The 19,893-nt window shown below is 45.9% G+C and overlaps 1 protein-coding gene across 3 annotated transcripts in view; it reads left to right on the top strand.

Annotated features, from left to right (window-relative positions):
* Positions 1–19,893, top strand: part of LOC135049809 (interleukin-5 receptor subunit alpha-like) — a 280,810-nt gene that overhangs the window by 173,253 nt on the left and 87,664 nt on the right. For all 3 annotated transcript variants that reach the window (XM_063955694.1, XM_063955693.1, XM_063955695.1), the window contains 3 exons: positions 1,951–2,071; positions 2,241–2,425; positions 8,225–8,355. In XM_063955694.1, the coding sequence (XP_063811764.1) occupies positions 1,951–2,071; positions 2,241–2,425; positions 8,225–8,355 (437 nt within the window). The remainder of the gene's footprint in view (positions 1–1,950; positions 2,072–2,240; positions 2,426–8,224; positions 8,356–19,893) is intronic.

The raw sequence follows: 19,893 nt of genomic DNA, 5'->3' as shown, positions 1-19,893 counted from the left end.
TGGATCTTGATCTTTCCCTATTTTACCCTCCACATTTTTGTTCTCCATTTTTTAATGTGTGGAATTATATGCCAGTATCAATAGCAATGGCCTACTACTATATATACTGCGCACAACTGAAATGCACCACAGGTATGGATGGATAGTATACTTGACGACACAGAGGTAGGTAGAGCAGTGGCCTTCCGTACCGTACTGCTATATATACTGTTGGTCACTGTCAGCAAACTGCAAAACTAAAATGCACCACAGGTATAAAATCTAGATGGATAGTATACTTGACGACACAGAGGTAGGTAGAGCAGTGGCCTTCCGTACCGTACTGCTATATATACTGGTGGTCACTGTGCAAAACTGAAATGCACCACAGGTATGGATGGATAGTATACTTGACGACACAGAGGTAGGTAGAGCAGTGGCCTACTGTACCGTACTGCTATATATTATATACTGGTGGTCAGCAAACTATGCAAAACTTAAATGCACCACAGGTATGGATGGATAGTATACTTGACGACACAGAGGTAGGTAGAGCAGTGGCCTACTGTACCGTACTGCTATATATTATATACTGGTGGTCAGCAAACTGTGCAAAACTGAAATGCACCACAGGTATGGATGGATAGTATACTTGACGACACAGAGGTAGGTAGAGCAGTGGCCTACTGTACCGTACTGCTATATATTATATACTGGTGGTCAGCAAACTGTGCAAAACTGAAATGCACCACAGGTATGGATGGATAGTATACTTGACGACACAGAGGTAGGTAGAGCAGTGGCCTTCTGTACCGTACTCATATATATTATATACTTATTGTCAGCAAAATTATGCACTGTACTCCTACTATATACTACAATGCAGCACAGATATGGAGCATTTTTCAGGCAGAGAACATATAATACTGGTGGTCACTGGTCAGCAAAACTCTGCACTGTACTCCTCCTATATAATACTGCTGGTCCCCAGTCCCCACAATAAAGCAGTGTGAGCACAGATATATGCAGCACACTGAGCACAGATATGGAGCATTTTTCAGGCAGAGAACGTATAATACTGGTGGTCACTGGTCAGCAAAACTCTGCACTGTACTCCTCCTATATAATACTGCTGGTCCCCTGTCCCCACAATAAAGCAGTGTGAGCACAGATATAGGCAGCACACTGAGCACAGATATGGAGCGTTTTTCAGGCAGAGAACGTATAATACTGATGGTCACTGGTCAGCAAAACTCTGCACTGTACTCCTCCTATATAATACTGCTGGTCCCCAGTCCCCACAATAAATCAGTGTGAGCACAGATATATGCAGCACACTGAGCACAGATATGGAGCGTTTTTCAGGCAGAGAACGTATAATACTGGTGGTCACTGGTCAGCAAAACTCTGCACTGTACTCCTCCTATAATACTGCTGGTCCCCAGAATAAAGATATTTGCAGCCCCCTGAAACAAAGTGACGTCCTCTCACTATCATTTCCAATGCACGAGTGAAAAATGGCGGCGACGCGCGGCTCCTTATATAGAATCCGAATCTCGCGAGAATCCGACAGCGGGATGATGACGTTCGGGCGCGCTCAGGTTAACCGAGCCATACGGGAGAATCCGAGTCTGCCTCGGACCCGTGTGAAATGGGTGACGTTCGGGGGGGTTCGGATTCCGAGGAACCGAACCCGCTCATCACTAGTTTAAATATATGGGAATGTTATAAGTAACATTCTCAGATATCATTAGCATTACCTAGATGAGAATGAATTAAAGACTGACCGGCAATAATATTCAAATTAGAAAATTAAATATATATTTTTAATTTTAACAATTATGAGGAAACTCCTTCTATCGAACATATCTTTGGGTAATATAGGTCTCCTTTTGTGAAGATTTTTGTCCTTGCAGTATTGTACCTACTTTTTTGTACTGTTGTCATTATTTTTGTTTTTTTGTTTGTTAGGGGGGAAAAATACTGCTGCTGAAAACATATCCTGTGTGGTTTATAATGTGCCTATCATGAACTGTTCATGGAGTGTTGGAAAAGAAGCTCCAGAAGATACTCAATATTCTATGGATATCAGGTAATAATGATGGCTTATATTGCAACCGCCTATTACAGTTGTAGTTCAGTTCCACTAGAAACGGTGAACACTGCATTGCCACTGTATTTTACTGTACAATCTACATTTGCTAAATAATTGGTCACTGTTTTGTTTTGTTTTGTTTTTCTGTTGTTATTTTTTTGATTAGGCAGACGAAAGTGGATTTAAAGTGCCAAAACTACAGGAAGGATTCCATTGGGAGACAAGTGGGATGTCTTTTGAAATGTGAAGGCATCATTGATTTAAAACATGACGTTTACATACAAGTGGTAGGATCAAGCAATCAAACTTCAGTGCGGTTCACGGACAAAATTATTAAGCCTATAGATTATGGTAATATATATTTTTCATTTAACTATTTATTATTTATAAAGTATCCAATGATTGGAGAAAATGACAGCAGGTTATTCAGTATGGTGCGGATGGTCAGGATAGTAAGAGTTAATTTAACAGATGTATGCCTCCTGTTAAACACTGGTGAATATTGATGTTATAATAACAGTCTACTGCACATTGGGGGTCATTCTGAGTTGTTCGCTCATTGCCGATTTTCGCTATGCTGCGATTTGTTGCTAAATGCGCATGCGCATGGTACACAGCGCGCATGCGCTAAGTTATTTAACACAAAACTTAGTAGATTTGCTGGTGTTCGTACAATGCTTTTCAGTCGAACTGCTGATCGGTAAATGATTGACAGGAATGGGGCGTTTCTGGGTAGTAACTGAGCGTTTTCCGGGAGTGTGCTAAGTCTAATTAAGGGGTTGCGTATGATTAATGGTGCTCCAACCAAGCAACTCATAATGATCATTTTTCAAACATATGATAGGAACTGATTGGCTGGAGCACCAATGGACACAGCATTACAGATGCCGTCCACCGCCACCCCCTCACTCTGAGTACATCGCCGGCATACCCCCCCGTGCGCTGCCAACAACCCGGTACTGCCAACACAACCAGCACAGAGGTCATCGCTGACAGGGTTGGACTGGCTCACAGGGATACAGGGGAAACCACCGGTGGACCCCACTGCCTGGGGTCCACCTCCTCCTCTAGAAATCTGGTTATAGACTCTTCAGAAATTATACATATGTTACCATATAGTGCACAGGACTGGTGCAATTTCTACAGTGCATTGCTGTTATTTATCTGGTTTATTATCATACATGGACTAGCAGTATTTACTATATATATTTATCCAGGGGCCCAAACCATGCACTCTCTAGTGATTAACCAAGCCTCTGTGGTGACTGACAACACCCATCTTGAGACTGGCCCCACCCCTAAGCATGAACCCCTACCACTGCATTCCCCGAGTGGGCCCTTCATGTTCCAGTCTGACACTGACCGCTGACACAGCTGGCACACCCACACAGAAGACACCACCAGCACCCCGGCACTGCTGACACCATTGGCACACCCGCACTGAGGACACCACGGCACCCCAATACTACCCACACCACCGGTAGATAGATCCTCTCCACTCTCCCCACTACCCAACTACTGGACAACCATTAATACTACACAAGTCATGACAACAAACGGTATTGAACACAAATCAGATTTTACATAACAAATATAGAACTAGTACAGAAGGTAGAGCAGCCCTATTAAAAATAACGCATCAGCGATGCAGTCGCCATCTGAAGCCCTTGTGCAGTGTGCACATGTGCAGGAGCCGCACTGCGCATGCACACACAGTGAGGTGCGATGGCATCTCACTTATGCGAATGCCTCTGTCTGATTGACAGGTAGAAGGTTCGTGGGGCGGGTGCGTTAATTTGGTGGCGTTGCAGCACTCGGTGGGCAGGTGTGTCTAGACCATTTGCAGGGCAGGCCGCGGCTGCTACATGGTGTCACATGCAGCTACTGCTGCTGCCTGCCGCCTGCCATCACAGCCAGGCTGCGTAAGCAGAAGGCTACCCTTATAATCTGAGTGCTTTGCTGCTTAGCGAAGTGCTTGCATGGTACCGAAGGGGGGGGTTGACCCGGCACGTGGGGTGGTCCTGCCCTATGCTGGGGGCCCCCTGCATGTTAGTGTAATGAGTTGTAGTTGTGCACCAGCCCTGCCCATGCTTTAGAGAGTATGTTATACGTATTTGTAATTTTTATTGTTTTAAACCTTTAATATAAATACATCTGACTCCAGTTAAAACATCTGTATATATAGTGTAGCTAGTGATGTGCACCGGACATTTTTCGGGTTTTGTGTTTTGGTTTTGGGTTCGAACGCGTTTTGGCAAAACCTCACCGAATTTTTTTTGTCGGATTCGGCTGTGTTTTGGATTCGGGTGTTTTTTTCAAAAAACCCTAAAAAACAGCTTAAATCATTGAATTTGGGGGTCATTTTGATCCCATAGTATTATTAACCTCAATAACCATAATTTACACTCATTTCCAGTCTATTCTGAACACCTCACACCTGACAATATAATTTTTAGTCCTAAAATTTGCACCGAGGTCGCTGGATGGCTAAGCTAAGCGACACAAGTGGCCGACACAAACACCTGGCCCCTCTAGGAGTGGCACTGCAGTGTCAGGCAGGATGGCCCTTCCAAAAAATACTCCCCAAACAGAACATGACGCAAAGAAAAAAAGAGGAGCAATGAGGTAGCTGTGTGAGTAAGCTAAGCGACCCTAGTGGCCGACACAAACACCTGGCCCATCTAGGAGTGGCACTGCAGTGTCAGGCAGGATGGCCCTTCCAAAAAATACTCCCCAAACAGCACATGACGCAAAGAAAAAAAGAGGCGCAATGAGGTAGCTGTGTGAGTAAGCTAAGCGACCCTAGTGGCCGACACAAACACCTGGCCCATCTAGGAGTGGCACTGCAGTGTCACGCAGGATGGCCCTTCCAAAAAATACTCCCCAAACAGCACATGACGCAAAGAAAAAAAGAGGCGCAATAAGGTAGCTGTGTGAGTTAGCTAAGCGACCCTAGTGGCCGACACAAACACCTGGCCCATCTAGGAGTGGCACTGCAGTGTCATGCAGGATGGCCCTTCCAAAAAATACTCCCCAAACAGCACATGACGCAAAGAAAAAAAGAGGCGCAATGAGGTAGCTGTGTGAGTAAGCTAAGCGACCCTAGTGGCCGGCACAAACACCTGGCCCATCTCATGCAGGATGGCCCTTCCAAAAAATACTCCCCAAACAGCACATGACGCAAAGAAAAAAAGAGGCGCAAGCTCTTCCCGTCCAGTGTTGGGAAGGTCAGGCATCGCAACCGACACAATTGGACTCTCCTTTGGGATTTGTGATTTCGAAGAACGCACAGTTCTTTGCTGTGCTTTTGCCGCAAGTCTTTTCTTTTTTCTAGCGAGAGGATGAGTGCTTCCATCCTCATGTGAAGCTGAACCACTAGCCATGAACATAGGCCAGGGCCTCAGCCGTTCCTTGCCACTCCGTGTCGTAAATGGCATATTGGCAAGTTTACGCTTCTCCTCAGACGCTTTTAATTTTGATTTTTGGGTCATTTTTTTACTGATCTTTTGTGTTTTGGATTTTACATGCTCTGTACTATGACATTGGGCATCGGCCTTGGCAGACAACGTTGATGGCATTTCATCGTCTCGGCCATGACTAGTGGCAGCAGCTTCAGCACGAGGTGGAAGTGGATCTTGATCTTTCCCTATTTTTTTAACCTCCACATTTTTGTTCTCCATATTTTGCGCACAACTAAAAGCCACCACAGGTATACAATGTAGATGGATGGATAGTATAGTATTATATTACTTATGGACGACGAGTGACGACACAGAGGTAGGTACAGCCGTGGCCTACCGTACTGCTGCTTATATATATAATATACTGTATAATGGACCTGGTGGACACTGTCAGCAGACTGCTAAACTAGTATGAAGAAAAAAACAACAACACAGATATACAATGTAGATGGATGGATAGTATAGTATTATATTACTTATGGACGACGAGTGCACTGACGACACAGAGGTAGGTACAGCCGTGGCCTACCGTACTGCTGCTTATATATATAATATACTGTATAACGGACCTGGTGGACACTGTCAGCAGACTGCTAAACTAGTATGAAGAAAAAAAAAACACCACAGGTATACAATGTAGATGGATGGATAGTATAGTATTATATTACTTATGGACGACGAGTGACGACACAGAGGTAGGTACAGCCGTGGCCTACCGTACTGCTGCTTATATATATAATACACTGTATAATGGACCTGGTGGACACTGTCAGCAGACTGCTAAACTAGGATGAAGAAAAAAAAAACACCACAGGTATACAATGTAGATGGATGGATAGTATAGTATTATATTACTTATGGACGACGAGTGACGACACAGAGGTAGGTACAGCCGTGGCCTACCGTACTGCTGCTTATATATATAATATACTGTATAATGGACCTGGTGGACACTGTCAGCAGACTGCTAAACTAGTATGAAGAAAAAAAAAACACCACAGGTATACAATGTAGATGGATGGATAGTATAGTATTATATTACTTATGGACGGCGAGTGCACTGACGACACAGAGGTAGGTACAGCCGTGGCCTACCGTACTGCTGCTTATATATATAATATACTGTATAACGGACCTGGTGGACACTGTCAGCAGACTGCTAAACTAGTATGAAGAAAAAAACAACAACACAGATATACAATGTAGATGGATGGATAGTATAGTATTATATTACTTATGGACGACGAGTGCACTGACGACACAGAGGTAGGTACAGCCGTGGCCTACCGTACTGCTGCTTATATATATAATATACTGTATAACGGACCTGGTGGACACTGTCAGCAGACTGCTAAACTAGTATAAAGAAAAAAAAACACCACAGGTATACAATGTAGATGGATGGATAGTATAGTATTATATTACTTATGGACGACGAGTGACGACACAGAGGTAGGTACAGCCGTGGCCTACCGTACTGCTGCTTATATATATAATATACTGTATAACGGACCTGGTGGACACTGTCAGCAGACTGCTAAACTAGGATGAAGAAAAAAAAAACACCACAGGTATACAATGTAGATGGATGGATAGTATAGTATTATATTACTTATGGACGACGAGTGACGACACAGAGGTAGGTACAGCCGTGGCCTACCGTACTGCTGCTTATATATATAATATACTGTATAACGGACCTGGTGGACACTGTCAGCAGACTGCTAAACTAGTATGAAGAAAAAAACAACAACACAGGTATACAATGTAGATGGATGGATAGTATAGTATTATATTACTTATGGACGACGAGTGCACTGACGACACAGAGGTAGGTACAGCCGTGGCCTACCGTACTGCTGCTTATATATATAATATACTGTATAACGGACCTGGTGGACACTGTCAGCAGACTGCTAAACTAGTATGAAGAAAAAAAAAAAACACAGGAGTGTTTTTTAGGCAGACAAACGTATACTGGACTGTTGGTCACAGTCAGCAAAACTGTGCACTGTACTCCTGCTATAACTGCTCCCCAGTCCCCACAATTAGTCAGTGTGAGCAGAGCAGTGCACTCAGCACAGATATATCATGCAGCAGTGCAGCACACTGAGTGAGCACAGATATGGTGGTCGGAGGGTTTTTTTCAGGCAGACAAACAAAGGATTAAACTCACTGGTGGTATAATCAAAACCCTGCACTGTACTCCCTAACAGCTGCTCCCCATCCCCAATCCTCCCCACAATTATAACTAACTAAGTCACTCTGTGTTCTACTATAACGGAGAGGACGCCAGCCACGTCCTCTCCCTATCAATCTCAATGCACGTGTGAAAATGGCGGCGACGCGCGGCTCCTTATATAGAATCCGAGTCTCGCGAGAATCCGACAGCGGGATGATGACGTTCGGGCGCGCTCGGGTTAACTGAGCAAGGCGGGAGGATCCGAGTCGCTCGGACCCGTGTAAAAAAAAGGTGAAGTTCGGGCGGGTCGGATTCCGAGGATCCGAACCCGCTCATCACTAGCTACAATATAGTTTTTTTTTATTTTGTTGATTTCAATTCCATATGTTCCTTTCACAAGTGTGTGTGTGTGTGTGTGTGTGTGTGTGTGTGTGTGTGTGTGTGTGTGTGTGTGTGTGTGTGTGTTTATATAATTATACATATATTTATAAACTTTCTATTTTAAAGTTATTTTAGATCCTCCAAGAAATATTCAGCTGAGCTATAATTCAAATGAACTTGAAGTTAACTGGGAGAAGCCAAATACATACAGCAATCATAATTGTTTTCTATACAATATTTACATCAAGGAAAAAGGGGTAACTATTTACTTTTTACCATTCAATCATAAATATATACTAGAATTATTGTTGTTGTTGTTGTTGTTGTTGTTGTTGCTATTATAAGAATGTTTAAGCCACAATAATTATATTACAGTAACATAAAGGTGTTTAAGAAATGACATTAATGCCTTGCCATCCTGTTACACATACATCCACATGTGCAGTTTGTGCTGAACAGAAGCACTTCAGATTTTATTACATAGTGACCATGTGCAACTAATGGCTACATACCTGAAAGCCAGTTACAAAATATAGGCCCTCATTCCGAGTTGTTCGCTCGCAAGGCGATTTTAGCAGAGTTACACACGCTAAGCCGCCGCCTACTGGGAGTGAATCTTAGCTTCTTAAAATTGCGAACGATGGCCCTCATTCCGAGTCGTTCGCTCGGAAATAATCTTCGCATCGCAGCGTTTTTCTGCTTAGTACGCATGCGCAATGTTCGCACTGCGACTGCGTCAAGTAATTTTGCTATGAAGATAGTATTTTTACTCACGGATTTTTCTTCGCTCCGGCGATCGTAGTGTGATTGACAGGAAATGGGTGTTACTGGGCGGAAACACAGCGTTTTATAGGCGTGTGGATAAAAACGCTACCGTTTCCGGAAAAAACGCGGGAGTGGCTGGAGAAACGGGGGAGTGTCTGGGCGAATGCTGGGTGTGTTTGTGACGTCAAACCAGGAACGACAAGCACTGAACTGATCGCAGATGCCGAGTAAGTCTGAAGCTACTCTGAAACTGCTAAGAAGTTTGTAATCGCAATATTGCGAATACATCGTTCGCAATTTTAAGAAGCTAAGATTCACTCCCAGTAGGCGGCGGCTTAGCGTGTGTAACTCTGCTAAAATCGCCTTGCGAGCGAACAACTCGGAATGAGGGCCAATGTATTCGCAATATTGCGATTACAAACTTCTTAGCAGTTTCAGAGTAGCTTCAGACTTACTCGGCATCTGCGATCAGTTCAGTGCTTGTTGTTCCTGGTTTGACGTCACAAACACACCCAGCGTTCGCACAGACACTCCCCCGTTTCTCCAGCCACTCCCGCGTTTTTTCCGGAAACGGTAGCGTTTTTAGCCACACGCCTATAAAACGCCGTATTTCCGCCCAGTAACACCCATTTCCTGTCAATCACACTACGATCGCCGGAGCGAAGAAAAAGCCGTGAGTAAAAATACTATCTTCATAGCAAAATTACTTGGCGCAGTCGCAGTGCGAACATTGCGCATGCGTACTAAGCAGAAAAACGCTGCGATGCGAAGATTATTTCCGAGCGAACGACTCGGAATGAGGGCCTTAGTGACCAATGGCCAAGAATTAGAGGAAAACTTTCTCATTAGTAGTTTCTAATTAAACAATATTTTCAAACAATCTGTTACCACCTTAATGCTTATTTTATTATTTAAAAAAAAGAGCAATACTTTTTTTTTATGGCACATGACTTCAAAATTTCTAATTTATATAGTATGAAAATAATCTGTATATATTTCAGATAAACCCACTTATTTCTATTGCTTGTACTAGGCCTTATATCACAAATTGATATTAAGCGCACAGAGTGCAAGGTCTCTCTGCTCACTAGGCAAAGCTTCAGCCTAGCGCCCCCTAACCTGCAATCTCCCACACACACACACCTCCCGGAGGGGAGATGCCGGTGATCACTAATTGTGCTGGGGTGAATTGCTAAATATTGTGACTTTCTTCACAATATACATCCACTTTAAAAATCTTTGAGTGCCATCCATTCTTTTGCCTCTGTATACACATTAGCTGGCATGTTAAAAATCAGACAGGCCAATGAGGCCAATTTCAGTATTTTGAGTGCTGTGATTATTGGATGTGTTTACAGTGCATCCATATATACACACATACATATATTTGTATGTCCCTTATTCAATTCCATCCCCTCATCTATAAGTTCATTACAGACACCCCCCCCCCCGTCCCCATACACACACACACACACACACACACACACACATACACACACATGCACACCTTCCATATGTACTGTATTGTACCCCAGTGCAGTTTCCAAGTACAAACCCCCCCATCGGGCTGTAAGATCTGTACTGTCTGTGGTCCCACAGAAACCCGCATGGGTTGCTTACCTTTATTTTTCTTGTTTTCCTCAGTGCCAGATAAATATATGCCCCCAGTGCCAGATACACATGCCCCACAGTGCCAAATACATATATTACGCACAGTGCCAAATACATGTATGCCCCCACAGTGCCAAATACATATATGTCCCACAGTGCCAAATACATATATGCCCCACAGTGCCAGATATGCCCCCAGTGCAGATACACATGTCCTTACAGTGCCCGATATGCCAATGCCAGATACACATGCCCCCACAGTGCCAAATATGCCCCCAGTGCCAGATACACATGGCCCCACTGTGCCAGATTTACCCCCAGTGCCAGATACACATGTCCTAACAGTGCAAGATATGCCCCCCAGTGCCCGATGCACATGTCCCCACCAGTGGCGGAACTAGCGAGCAGTGGGCCCAGGTGCAACAAAATGCTCCCCCCCCCATACCATCCAAGTCCACCCTCTCACCCCTGGAGAGGATCTGGTGAGGGAAGACCTGCTCAAGGCCAGGGAAATGGATATGTAGCAACAGTGTCGTAACTAAACATTTTTGCGCTGTGTGCAAGAAATGGCATTGGAGCCCATCCCCTTTATGTAAGGCAGGGGCAGTGCAAAAAATATAGGGGCGTGGCTTCGTGGGGAAGGGGTGTGGCCACAAAATAATACCAATTCATATAACGGTACACAGTAATCTCTATTATTCAAATTACGCCATACAGTAGTGCCACTACACCAGGTAGAGCCCCTTTTACACCTTACAGCGGACAGATTCCCCTTTTTACACATTACGGCAGACAGCGTCCCCTTTTTTTACACATTACGGCAGACAGTGTCCCCTTTTTTTTTTTTACACACATTACGGCAGACAGTCCCCCTTTTTTTACACATTACGGCAGACAGAGTCCCCTTTTTTTTACACATTACGGCAGACAGCATTCCCTTTTTTTTTTTACACATTACGGCAGACAGCGTCCCCTTTTATTTACACATTACGGCAGACAGCGTCCCCTTTTTTTTACACATTACGGCAGACAGCGTCCCCCTTTTTTTTACACACATTACGGCGGACAGTCCCCCTTTTTTTACACATTATGGCAGACAGAGTCCCCTTTTTTTTACACATTACGGCAGATAGCGTCCCCTTTTTTTTTTACACATTACGGCAGACAGCGTCCCTTTTTTTTACACATTACGGCAGACAGAGTCTCGTTTTTTTATACATTACGGCAGACAGCGTCCCCTTTCTTTACACATTACGGCAGACTGGATAGATAGATAGATAGATAGATAGATAGATAGATAGATAGATAGATAGATAGATAGATAGATACAATAAGCTGCAATGCCGCTTCGGCGGGTGAAAACAGATATATATTGCGATTAATGACTGATGGTAATTATCACGGTATCCAATTAGAGGCCATCTTCATCGGCTGAAAATCACGTGGTATTGGGGATAAATTTATCACGGATTATGCTATGGTTGCCTGAGGCATCCGAAGCATAATCCGTGATAAATGCCAGCATCGGTGGGAGGAGCCCAACGTATCATGGCTAATAGGATAGCCCTGAGTGATACATGAATAACTGGATACAGAGGCAAGAGATGCAAACAGGCACTTTTACAAATTCAATATAACATAAAAAAAATAAATTATAATTTATATATATATATATATATATACAGTGGGGATTGAAAGTTTGGGCACCCCAGGCAAAAATTAATTTTAATGTGCAAAAAGAAGCCAAGGAAAGATGGAAAAATCTCCAAAAGGCATCAAATTACAGATTAGACATTCTTAGTTTGATTTTATTTCCATCATTTACACTTTCAAAAGAATAGAAAACAAAAAATGGCGTCTGCAAAAGTTTGGGCACCCTGCAGAGTTAATACCTTGTACTGCCCCCTTTGGCAAGTATCACAGCTTGTAAACGCTTTTTGTAGCCAGCCAAGAGTTTTTCAATTCTTGTTTGAGGTATCTCCGCCCATTCTTCCTTACAAAAGTCTTCCAGTTCTTTGAGATTCCTTGGCTGTCTGTGATGCTCTGGTCTTTTAAGGTCTATCCATAGATTTTCAATTATGTTGAGGTCAGGAGATTGTAAAGGCCATGGCAAAACCTTCAGTTTATGCCTGTTGATGTAATCCACCATGGATTTTGAGGTGTGTTTAGGATCATTATCCATTTGTAGAAGCCAGGCTCTCTTTAACTTCAGCTTTTTCACAGATGGCATCAAGTTAGTGTCCAAAATTTGCTGGAATCTTATTGAATCCATTTTTCCTTCTACTCGTGAAATGTTCCCTGTGCCACTGGCTGCAATACAACCCCAAAGCATGATTGATCCACCCCCATGCTTAACAGTTGGACAGAGGTTCTTTTCATTAAATTCTGTGCCCTTCCTTCTCCAAACGTACCTTTGCTCATTCCGGCCAAAAAGTTCGATTTTAACCTCAACGGTCCACAGAAATTTATTCCAAAATGCATCAGGCTTGTCTATATGTTCATTTGCAAACTTCAAACGCTGATTTTTGGGGTGAGGACGTAGAAGAGGTTTTCTTCTGATGACTCTTCCATGAAGACCATATTTGTACAAGTATCTCTTTATAGTGGAATAGTGTACCACAACTCCAGTGTCTGCCAGATCTTCCTGGAGGGATCGTGCAGTGAAACGTGGATTTTGACTTGCTTTTCTCACAATCCTGCGAGCTGTTCTGTCTGATATTTTTCTTGGTCTTCCAGATCTTGCTTTAACTTCCACTGTTCCTGATGACTGCCATTTCTCAATTACATTCCGAACAGAGGATATGGGCATCTGATAACGCTTTGCTATCTTCTTATAGCCTTCTCCTGCTTTGTGAGCGTCAACTATTCTAAGTTTCAGTGTTCTACACAATTGCTTAGAGGAACCCATGGTGCTGATTGTTGGAGCAAGGTCAGATAAGTCTGGGCTTTTAAAACCTTTGAGATTGACATCACCTGGTCTTTCCAGACGATGATTGAGAACAATCCATGACACAGCCAGGTCTCAGCTGTCTAAATGGGGCAGTACAAGGTATTAACTCTGCAGGGTGCCCAAACTTTTGCAGACGCCATTTTTTGTTTTCTGTTCTTTTGATTGTGTAAATCAGGGCTGGCCAAACCAGTCCTCGAGATCTACCAACGGTTCACATTTTCCAGCCCACCTTGCAAGAGCACAGGTGTAGTCATTACTAATTAAGATGTGCTGCATTCATTCCTAACTGACAATTCTACAGATCTCCAGGAGGCCTAGAAAACATGAACTGTTGGTAGATCTCGAGGACCGGTTTGGCCAGCCCTGGTGTAAATGATGGAAATAAAATCAAACTTTTTTTGACATGTTATAAGAATGTCTAGTCTGTAATTTGATGCCTTTTGGAGATTTTTCCATCTTTCCTTGGCTTCTTTTTGCACATTAAAATGAATTTTTGCCCGGGGTGCCCAAACTTTCGATCCCCACTGTGTATATATATATATATATATATATATATATATATATATATATATAAATCTATTTGTGTTGATACATATGCAACACAGTTCAAAACATTTAAAACAACTGATTCCTACCAAGGCCTGTTGCTGCATGGCTGACTCCCCGGCACATATGGAAAAGGATCAGAAGCATTTTATTACAATGCAGGATGTCTGGAGGGGGAGGCGCTGGAGAGAGGAGGAGATGGGAGAGCGTTCCCTCCTTACAGCAGCAGCCAGTGAGACCAAGCAGCCAGTGAGACCTGTGAAGTTTGTACGAGGGAGGGACGGCCCCTCCTCCCTCTCCGGCCGGGACCCCTCCTCCCTGTCCAGCCAGGCTGCCGCAGGCGCTGAATGTGTTGTGAGTGACGCGGACGGCGGGCGCGTAGCTTGCGGCGGCATGATACAATGAGTCATTGTGACTCATTGTAATGCCGGCGGCTGTGGGCCCCTTAAGTGCGGCGGGGCCCCAGTGCAATGCACTGGATGCACTGCCAGAAGTTCCGCCCCTGCTCCCCACAGTGCCAGCTATGCCCCCAGTGCCAGATACACATGTCCCCACAGTGCCAGCTATGCCCTCAGTGCCAGATACACATACCCCCACAGTGCCAGATATGCCCCCACAGTGCCTGATATGCCCCCAGTGCAGATACACATGTCTCCGCAGTGCCAGCTATGCCCCCAGTTACAGATACACATGTCCCCACAGTGCCAGCTATGCCCCCAGTGCAAGATACACATGCCCCAACAGTGCCAGATATGCCCCCAGTGCAGATACACATGTCCCCACAGTGCCAGCTATGAATGTCCTTACAGTGCCAGCTATGCCCCCAGTGCCAGCTATGCCCCCAGTGCCAGATACACGTCCTTACAGTGCAGATATGCCCCCAGTGCAGATACACATGTCCCCACAGTGCCAGCTATGCCCCCAGTGCCAGATATACATGTCCTTACAGTGCCAGATATGCCCCCAGTGCCAGATATGCCCCAGTACCAGATACACATGTCCTTACAGTACCAGATATGCCCCCAGTGCAGATACACATGTCCCCACAGTGCCAGCTATGCCCCCAGTGCAGATTCACATGTCCGTACAGTGCCAGCTATGCCCCCACAGTGCCAGCTATGACCCCAGTGCAGATACACATGTCCCCACAGTGCCCCCCCCCCCCCCCCAAAGTGCTGCTTAAGAGCCGCGGGTTGGCCACCGCTGTTGTAGAGCTTGGATCCAGGGGCCTGGAGGAGGTGCATCAGGGCTGTGAGGGGCGGCCATGGTGGAGCCCCTTGGGAGCCATAGTTACATCCGCCTTCTATGTGCCTTCACATGACTTGAAGTACCTGTGTCGGCATGAAGGCAGTGCTGAGGTACCACATGGTACAGCCTGATAGCTGCGGCTGCACCTGATATGATCTGTACACACTGTACAGAGACATCCTTCAGTTTTCTCTTACGTCCTAGAGGATGCTGGGGACTCCGTAAGGACCATGGGGTATAGACGGGCTCCGCAGGAGACATGGGCACTATAAAGAACTTTAGAATGGGTGTGCACTGGCTCCTCCCACTATGCCCCTCCTCCAGACCTCAGTTAGATCCTGTGCCCAGAGGAGACTGGGTGCATTGCAGGGGAGCTCTCCTGAGTTTCTCTGTAAAAAGAATTTTGTTAGGTTTTTTATTTTCAGGGAGCCCTGCTAGCAACAGGCTCCCTGCGTCGTGGGACTGAGGAGAGAGAAGCAGACCTACTTAAGTGATAGGCTCTGCTTCTTAGGCTACTGGACACCATTAGCTTCAGAGGGATCGGAACGCAGGTCTCACCCTAACCGTTCGTCCCAGAGCCGCGCCGACATCCTCCTTGCCGAGCCGGAAGATAGAAGCCGGGTGAGTATAAGAAGAAAGAAGACTTCAAAGGCGGCAGAAGACTTCTGATCTTCACTGAGGTAACGCGCAGTGGTAACGCTGCGCGCCTTTGCTCCCACACACACACAATACAGGCACTGATGGGTGCAGGGCGCAGGGGGGGGCGCCCTCGGCAGCAATAAACCTCTTGGCTGGCATTATTAACGGTATATAAGGCTGAGGCATTAATATATACGATCCCCCGCCAGTTTGTTGTATTTTTGAGCGGGACCGAAGCCCGCCGCTGAGGGGGCGGGGCTTGATTCCACAGCACTAACCAGCGCCATTTTCTCCACAGCACGCTGCTGAGAAGCTGGCTCCCCGGACTCTCCCCTGCTGAACACGGTGACAGAGGGCTTTCAAAGGGGGGCGGGGGGGGGGGGGGGGGGGGTGGCACATATATGTGGCGCAGTCAGTGTATATTTAACATATATAAAAAAGCGCTGTATATCTGGGAATTGTGTTTCCAGGGTCATTTGGCGCTGGGTGTGTGCTGGCATGCTCTCTCTCTGTCTCTCCAAAGGGCCTTATTGGGGAGCGGTCTCCAGATTAGAGATTTCCCTGAGTGTGTGGGGGTGTCGGTACGTGTGTGTCGGCATGTCTGAAGCGGAAGGCTCTTCTAGGGAGGAGGTGGAGCAAATGAGTGTGGTGTCTCCGTCGGCAATGCCGACACCTGATTGGTTGGATGTGTGGAATGTTTTAAATGCAAATGTGAATTTATTACATAAAAGGTTGGACAAAGCGGAGTCCAGGGAAAATGCAGGGAGTCCATCCTTGCTTTTTACTATGTCACAAGGCCCTTCTGGGTCTCAGAAGCGCCCACTATCCCAAGTAGCAGACACTGATACTGACACGGATTCTGACTCCAGTGTCGACTACGATGATGCAAGGTTGCAGCCAAAGTTGGCAAAAAGTATTCATTATATGATTATTGCAATAAAAGATGTGTTGCATATCACGGATGACCCCTCTGTACCTGACACGAGGGTCCACATGTTTAAAGAAAAGAAACCTGAGGTTACTTTCCCCCCTTCCCATGAGTTAAATAAGTTGTTTGAAAGGGCTTGGGAATCTCCAGACAAGAAGCTGCAGATTCCCAAAAGGATTCTTATGGCGTATCCTTTCCCGGCTAAAGACAGGATACGGTGGGAATCCTCCCCCAGGGTGGACAAAGCGTTAACGCGCTTATCCAAAAAGGTGGCGCTGCCGTCGCAAGATACCACAGCCCTCAAGGATCCTGCTGATCGCAGGCAGGAGACTACCTTGAAGTCAATTTATACACATACTGGTACCTTGCTCAGACCGGCGATAGCGTCGGCTTGGGTTTGTAGCGCTGTAGCAGCGTGGACAGATACCTTGTCTACTGACATTGATACCCTGGATAAAGATACCATTTTACTGACCTTGGGTCATATAAATGCTGCTGTCCTATATATGAGAGATGCTCAGAGAGACGTTGGCCTACTGGGTTCCAGAGCCAATGCCATGGCGATTTCTGCTAGGCGAGCACTGTGGACCCGCCAATGGACGGGTGGTGCCGACTCAAAGAGGCATATGGAGGTTTTGCCTTAGAAGGGTCAGGACTTATTTGGGGAAGGTCTCACGGACCTGGTTTCCACAGCTACTACAGGTAAATCCGTTTTTTTACCTTATGTTTCCTCACAGCCAAAGAAAACGCCACATTATCAGATGCAGTCCTTTCGGTCGCATAAATCCAAAAGAGTACGGGGATCTTCCTTTCTCGCCAGAGGTAAGGGCAGAGGGAAAAAGCTGCCAGCTACAGCTAGTTCCCAGGAGCAGAAGTCCTCCCTGGCTTCTACTAAATCCACCGCATGACGCTGGGGCTCCACTGAGGTAGTCCGCGCCGGTGGGGGCACGTCTTCGACTTTTCAGCCACGTCTGGGTTCAATCACAGGTGGATCCCTGGGCAATAGAAATTGTTTCCCAGGGTTACAAGCTGGAATTCGAAGATGTACCTCCTCGCCAGTTTTTCAAGTCGGCCCTACCAGCTTCTTCCCCAGAGAGGGAGGTAGTTTTAAGTGCAATTCAAAAACTGTGTCTTCAACAAGTGGTGGTCAAAGTTCCCCTGCTTCAACAGGGGACGGGGTACTACTCAACCCTGTTTGTGGTACCAAAACCGGACGGTTCGGTCAGACCCATTCTGAATTTAAAATCCTTAAACCTATACTTTAACAGGGTGAAATTCAAGATGGAATCGCTCAGAGCGGTCTTCGCCAGCCTGGAAGGGGGGGATTATATGGTGTCTCTGGACATAAAGGATGCATACCTTCATGTCCCCATATATCCTCCTCATCAGGCGTTCCTGAGATTTGCTGTACAGGATTGTCATTACCAATTTCAGACGTTGCCGTTTGGGCTTTCCACGGCCCCGAGTGTTTTCACCAAGGTAATGGCGGAAATTATGGTACTCCTGCGCAGGCAAGGAGTCACAATTATCCCGTACTTGGACGATCTCCTGATAAAAGCGAGATCAAAGGAACAGTTGCCGAAAAGCGTGTCGCTCTCCCTGAGAGTGCTGCAGCAACATGGCTGGATCCTAAATCTACCAAAGTCACAGTTGGTTCCTACAACTCGGCTGTCTTTCTTAGGCATGATTCTGGACAGAGAACAAAAGAGGGTTTTTCTCCCGATGGAAAAAGCCCAGGAACTCCAGGACATGGTCAGAGACCTGTTAAAACATCCAGGAGAGTGGGGTCTTCATCAAGAAGTTTTTGCAGAAATAACAAGTCTTTGGGGACGTCCTCAAATAGACATGATGGCGTCACACCTCAACAAGAAGCTTCCGAGGTATTGTGCCAGGTCAAGGGACCCTCAGGCAGTAGCAGTGGAAGCCCTGGTGACACCGTGGGTGTTTCAGTCGGTCTATGTGTTTCCACCTCTTCCTCTCATCTCAAAAACATTGAGAATCATAAGACGAAAAAGAGTACAGACAATTCTGATTGTTCGAGATTGGCCTCGAAGGGCCTGGTATCCAGATCTGCAGGAAATGCTCACAGGAGATCCGTGGCCTCTTCCTCTCAGAGAGGACCTGTTGCAACAGGGGCCCTGCGTGTTCCAAGACTTACCGCGGCTGCGTTTGACGGCATGGCGGTTGAACGCCAGATCCTAGCTGGGAAGGGCATTCCAGACGAGGTCATCCCTACTCTGATAAAGGCTAGGAAGGAGGTGACAGCGAAACATTATCACCGTATCTGGAGGAAGTATGTGTCTTGATGTGAAACCAAGAATGCTCCTCCAGAAGATTTCCATCTGGGCCTTTTTCTCCACTTCCTACAGACTGGAGTTAATATGGGCCTAAAATTAGGCTCCATTAAGGTTCAGATTTCGGCCCCATCAATTTTCTTTCAGAAGGAATTGGCTTCTCTACCAGAAGTCCAGACTTTTGTGAAGGGAGTGCTGCATATCCAGCCTCCTTTTGTGCCTCCAGTGGCACCATGGGACCTTAACGTGGTGTTACATTTCCTTAAGTCTCCCTGGTTTGAGCCTCTTCAATCCGTGGAATTAAAGTATCTCACTTGGAAGGTGGTCATGTTGTTGGCCTTGGCATCGGCAAGGCGAGTGTCTGAGTTGGCGGCTTTGTCTCACAAAAGCCCCTATCTGATTTTCCATGTGGATAGAGCTGAGTTGCGGACTCGTCCTCAATTTTTGCCTAAGGTGGTTTCCTCTTTTCATATGAACCAACCTATTGTGGTGCCTGTGGCTGCACGGGACTTGGAGGACTCCGAGTCCCTTGATGTGGTCAGAGCATTGAAAATTTATGTAGCCAGAACGGCTCGGGTTAGGAAAACAGAGGCACTGTTTGTCCTGTACTGTATGCAGCCAACAAGGTTGGCGCTCCTGCTTCTAAGCAGACTATTGCTCGCTGGATCTGTAACATGATTCAGAAGGCTCATTCTACGACTGGATTGCCGTTACCAAATTCAGTAAAGGCCCATTCCACTAGGAACGTGGGCTCTTCTTGGCCGGCTGCCCGAGGCGTCTCGGCATTGCAGCTTTGCAGAGCGGCGACTTGTTC

This window comes from Pseudophryne corroboree, chromosome 2 (assembly GCF_028390025.1).
Source record: "Pseudophryne corroboree isolate aPseCor3 chromosome 2, aPseCor3.hap2, whole genome shotgun sequence".
NCBI lineage: Eukaryota > Metazoa > Chordata > Amphibia > Anura > Myobatrachidae > Pseudophryne > Pseudophryne corroboree.
This window is presented reverse-complemented; position numbering and strand designations above follow the sequence as displayed.